The following is a 6,000-nucleotide window of genomic DNA, read 5'->3' as shown; positions in this document are numbered from 1 at the left end:
ACACAATGTATAAAAGAAAGCTGAGATATGTCCTCTCTTTTACTCAAGTTTATCTGAACTGGCCTGTGTTTTTTTCAGTGCAGGAGAAAAAGCAATTTTTGAATATTATTTTGACACTTTATGTTCCATATACAGAACTTACATTAGGGGAAACCTTCACAAAAGCAGAACAAACTGCTTTCCCTTTAAATGTTTGTGCTGTGTCTAAAATTTGACACTTCAAAGCTGTTTTGAGAGTGTACTTTTCTCAAATCAAAGTCTTAATACTTTGGTGTTGATTACGGCATTTTTGTTCTTTTTAAAAAATATCATGTATGTGGCACAGCCATTATTTATTAAATTAAGGTAATCTTAGTGTGGTAAAGATGTATCAGGGCTGCTGAAACCATATGTTTTTAAACAAACAATAATGACAATCTCGAGTTGTTATGCCTTCAGAAATACTCATGGTGTCAGTGTGTACCAACAAACGAGAAGTCAGGTTTATTCTCCACCCTTCTGTGTCGACGATTTCACAGCGTGATTCTGCTATTGTACTGCAGTTTTCAAAACGCTTCGTGATCTGACCGCAATAATGATTTGGGATTGAAAAGGAAATCGGTAATTAGACGTATGTTTAATACATTAGGACCTGTTGTGATTTTGAGCTAATAACAATGGGATACACCGCATTTATGTTGCACTGCGGCCTTGCTTTTGTTTTTCTTGCCATCATCCCCGTCAATGGAGACGTGAGCTACTCTGTCCCGGAGGAAATGAAACGTGGATCTATAATTGGAAATATCGCAAAGGATCTGGGACTTGATTTGGGAAGACTGTCTGCTCGCAAGGCTCGTATTGATGCTGAGGATAACAACGTACAATACTGCGGGATTAATCTGAATACCGGAGAGCTGATTGTCCAGGACAGGATTGACAGAGAAGGGCTTTGTGCGAAAAAGGCATCATGTGTTGTAAAACAGGAACTGGTGCTGGAAAATCCTTTAGAACTTCACCGTATTAACATCCGCGTTCAGGATGTCAACGACAATTCACCACAGTTTAAAGCGGAATCACTGAGATTTGAAATTCGAGAATCTGCAGACAAAGGTGCACGTTTTCTTCTCGGAGAGGCACACGATGGCGATATCGGAGAAAATACAGTTCAAAGCTACTCACTCCAGCAGAACGATCATTTCAAATTAAATGTGAACACAAAGGCAGGAGGACGAAAATACTGTGAACTCGTCTTAGACAAAGAATTAGACAGAGAGGACAAAAAAGAGATTGAGCTTTTGCTTACCGCATTCGATGGCGGCTCTCCTCAGAGATCAGGTACTGTTGTTATACACGTCACTGTACTGGATGCTAATGATAATGTACCAGTGTTTACTGAGACTGTTTATAAAGCAAGTCTGCCTGAAAACTCTCCTTTAGATACTTTAGTAATCACAGTGAGTGCTACTGATGCAGATGATGGTTTGAACAGCGAAATTACTTATGAATTTGATCATGTTTCAGATGAAAATAGCGACGTGTTTTCTTTAGATTCTGCAACAGGAGAGGTGAGAGTAGCTGGAGCTGTTGACTTTGAGAGAGTGTCATCATATGAAATGCAGATCAGTGCCAAGGATGGTCTGGGATTAGTTTCATATGCCACGTTAATGATTGAAGTTACCGACATAAACGACAACGCACCAGTTATACAGTTGAAATCACTGACCAATCCCATACCTGAGAACGTGTCACCTGGTACAGAGGTGGGCATCATTAACGTTCAGGACAGAGACTCTGAGACTAACGGACAAGTCCGCTGCTTTATTCAGCAAAATGTTCCTTTTAAATTGGTTCCTTCTATCAAAAACTATTATTCTCTGGTGAGCACAGGACAACTGGACCGTGAGGTGGTGTCTGATTACAACATTACAATCAGTGCCACTGACGAGGGCTCTCCTCCTCTGTCCTCGTCTAAAAGTGTTCAGTTATCTGTAGCTGACATCAACGACAACCCACCTGTGTTTGAGGAACAGTCGTACAGCGCATATGTGAGTGAGAACAACAAACCTGGCTCCACTTTATGTTCCGTCAGTGCTCGAGACCCCGACTGGAGACAGAACGGTACCGTGATTTATTCTCTGTTATCTGGTGAGGTGAACGGTGCCCCGGTGTCCTCGTATGTGTCTTTGAACGGAGACACGGGTGTGATCCACGCTGTGAGGTCGTTTGATTATGAACAGTTTCGGAGTTTCAAAGTGCAGGTGATGGCGAGAGACAACGGTTCTCCTCCTCTGAGCAGCAACGTGATCGTGAGTGTGTTCATCTCGGATGTGAATGACAATTCTCCTCAGATTCTGTATCCCGCCCCGGCGGGCAACTCGTTCATGACCGAGCTGGTCCCCAAAGCTGCTCACGGAGGCTCTCTGGTGTCCAAAGTGATCGCGGTGGACGCGGACTCCGGTCAGAACGCCTGGCTGTCGTATCATATAGTGAAATCCACTGATCCGGGACTTTTCAGTATTGGTGTCCACAGCGGAGAGATCAGGACACAGCGGGACATTTCTGAATCTGACAGCATGAAACAGAATGTGATTGTGTCAGTGAAAGACAACGGACATCCCTCTCTGTCAGCCACCTGCTCCATGTATTTGCTGATTTCTGACAACTTAGCTGAGGTGCCAGAACTGAAAGAAATGTCGAACTTTGAGAATAATTCCAAGCTGACCTCTTATCTGATTATTGCACTGGTGTCTGTGTCCACCTTCTTCCTGACCTTCATCATCATCATCCTGGGTGTGAGGTTTTGTCGCAGGAGAAAGCCCAGACTGTTGTTTGATGGAGCAGTTGCCATCCCCAGCGCTTATCTCCCTCCTAATTACGCAGATGTTGACGGCACAGGAACTTTACGCAGCACTTACAATTATGACGCCTACCTGACAACAGGTTCTCGGACCAGTGACTTCAAGTTTGTGACTTCTTACAATGACAACACTCTGCCTGCAGACCAGACTCTGAGGAAGAGTCCATCAGACTTTGCTGATGCTTTTGGAGAACTTGACAGTTCTCCTGAGGTAGGGACATATTTTACATCATTAATAATATCCAATTTCGGAGTCTTAAGGCATCACCCTAAACTATGTTGTAGGCCACGTTATTAAAGAGCAAAACAACAACAATCGTAAATACTGGAATGTCTTGATCAAGTTGCATGCTTTTGAGAATTGTTGATGATGCTTTATTGCTTTGTTTTTTTTCACATCCAACTTTTTGGTAGTCTAATCTAATGTTAAATGTAATACCACGATAGAAAAAGCGAACATATCTACTCATTTCTTCATGGTTGTTTTTTACTGATCAGTCATAAAGCAGCACGACTCTTAACAACTTTTACAGAGGTTCCAGACACCTTCGTTCCCTCAGAACTCACTTGTTTCTCTGTCTTTTTGTGTTGAATTTTAAATTCCATCTGATAGTGTGATGAACTTTTAGAAATTGTTGATTTTTGTGTTTTGTGATTTCTCACCTTTCCGTGCCTGAATTTCCTGATACTTCTGTTGTTCTTTCTTTAATATTTTCACATAAATATATTATCTACTGTCATAGTAAGAGTCTGATTTGTGTCTACACCTATCAGGAGTTTACTTCTAATCGATGGTTAGTTGTGGTTTTGGAACAATGTGGTCTCTTAGTGTTCATTTTGCTTTGCTCGTGTCGTCTTGGTTTTTAGGATGGCCAGCTTTTTAAGAAGAATACATCGTCTTTTAATTTGCCATACAGATTTCCATTTATAATGTGTGACTTTCACAAAATGGAGTATGCTTCTTAAGTTTTTTTTCTTTACAGTGTTGTATTCTTGTGTTTGAGTCCTTGAGGGATACCATGCCATGTTGCTAAGCAGTCACTTGTTGTATTGGACTTCACCATACAAAATTCAGGCAGGTTTGTGCTGTCAAATTCAAGAAGTTGCAGTCAAATTTTGGTGGAATAGTTTGCAAATATAGTTTGGTTCTATCTTGGAAGATTCTTAGTTGTTTGTATGATGCAGCTTGATAGTCACAAGGTGATAGCTTGAATATTAGTCACTTCCCTGCAGCAGCTTGTGACGACTATAAACTGATGGTATGACTGACTGTCTAAGTCAACTTATATTTAATAATTGTCAACATGTTAATGTTTCATAATATTTTCAAAACTTCAAATGTACAATTACTTTCTAAACGTTAAAGACTCTTTAGATGCTTCGATATTTATCCTGCATGACAAAATGTTCTTTTCTGCACTTCGTATGAAGTTAATTGATGAATATAAAGAATTCAAGTTATTATATGTAAAAACATAATTTTACTGCCTAAAACATTTCACATCTGAGAGCTACTTTGAGTTATCAAAATCTTTGCATGATTACTTCGAATCGACCATGTCAGTCAGTGCAATGCATTTATCTAAATATTATTTTTGATATGTTCTTAAAGCACACAGCAGCTTACTTTGCAGACTGCAACAGTTTAACAAGGATTCTGTATGTTCTGCATTTGTTGTTAAAATGCAGTAATACATCTTCACAAGCTTTACAACTTTAACTTTGTGAAGGAAAGAATGTTTCTTCAAGGATGTAACAACAAATTAAATGCCAAAGGAATTGGAATTTCTATGTTTTACTGTAAAATATTATATCCTTGAATAACAATAAGAAGAAAAACTTGAGAAGAAAATATGGTGATCATTTGCTTAAAGACAGATGAAAGATCTTGGACATCAATTCTCATGCAGGTTTAAGATTTATTTATTTATTTATACATGTATTTAATAGGAACAGAACAAGAAGCATTGTTACAATAACCGATGCTTTGTTCATAGGTCAGTAGCTAACGGCTAATTCGCAGACCATGTCCCTAGCATATATAACTGAAACAACAACAAAGACACTCGAAAGTGTCATTATCTTCCTTCTTGGATATAGGATTGATATGGTGATTTTGTCATTTGTTGTTTGAAACAGATGATGCACAATTTTGTGTTTATGTTGCTTTTTCACAACAGGACAGTCAATTATTGAAGCAATGTCCATAAAACTTTGCTGGTGTCTTTGGAGACTGTGATGGTTCTCCTGAAGAAGGAACATTTTAATGTTACTAAAACAGCGTTTAGTATCTTCATAAAGCTGCCACTCAGTACTCTATTTTGACATTTTTAGTTTTAGAATTTTTCAGAACTAATTCGTTTTAGGACTGGTCGTGACATTTCATGATCACGCCTCAAAAATTTCAAGTTTAGCTCTTTAGTCAACCCAGTCTGGTCACCTTATCTCCCATTGAAAATATTGTCTGCTCACGTGATTTCCCTTGAAGTTCTACGAGGGGCACAAAAAAACTCTGTCCTTGGTGCTGAACTATGTTTCATGACCCCATGGTTTTTCTTGCATAGTTTTCCTCATTTAGTATTTCTTCCTATTGCTTCTTTGAGTTTTCTGTTTTGTTGTTTCAAACAAATAGCGCACAATTTCATGTTTGTTACATTTTTACGACAGGGTGGTCAATTATTGAAACAATGCTGTATTTTTTTTAGGTTTCTTGTTTTATAAGTCAGGTATTTAGTCGTTCAAATATGCTCCAAAAGTCAGACATATCCTTGTTATACCTCAACTAATACTCATGGTGTCAGTGTGTACCAGTAAACGAGAAGACAGCTTCTTTCCCCACCCTTCAATGAATTAAAAGCCTGGTTCTGCTATTGTGCTGCGGTTGGGGAATGCGCTTCGTGTGTCACTGCAATGTGACATTTTTTTTGTAAAGAAATCGCGGATTAATTGTCGATAGATTTGATCCCCTCAGTCAGAGGTTTAATTTGTATATGTTACTTCTCGCACTTACAATGGGATACAGCACATTTACGCTGCACGGCGGCCTTGCTTTTGTTTTTCTTGTCCTCCTCCCCGTCAATGGAGACGTGAGCTACTCTATTCCTGAGGAGATGAAACGTGGATCTGTAGTCGGAAATATCGCAAAGGATCTGGGACTTGATTTG

At 39.3% G+C, this 6,000-nt stretch overlaps 1 protein-coding gene across 1 annotated transcript; it reads left to right on the top strand.

Moving 5' to 3' along the window:
• Window positions 1-386: 386 nt before the first annotated feature.
• On the top strand, window positions 387-3,149 carry LOC127535721 (protocadherin beta-15-like). Its single transcript, XM_051954323.1, has one exon. It carries the CDS (start codon window positions 657-659, stop codon window positions 3,132-3,134), a length of 2,478 nt encoding a protein of 825 aa, XP_051810283.1. The 5' UTR covers window positions 387-656; the 3' UTR covers window positions 3,135-3,149.
• Window positions 3,150-6,000: the final 2,851 nt, after the last annotated feature.

This window comes from Acanthochromis polyacanthus, chromosome 10 (assembly GCF_021347895.1).
Source record: "Acanthochromis polyacanthus isolate Apoly-LR-REF ecotype Palm Island chromosome 10, KAUST_Apoly_ChrSc, whole genome shotgun sequence".
Taxonomy (NCBI): Eukaryota; Metazoa; Chordata; class Actinopteri; family Pomacentridae; genus Acanthochromis; species Acanthochromis polyacanthus.
This window is presented reverse-complemented; position numbering and strand designations above follow the sequence as displayed.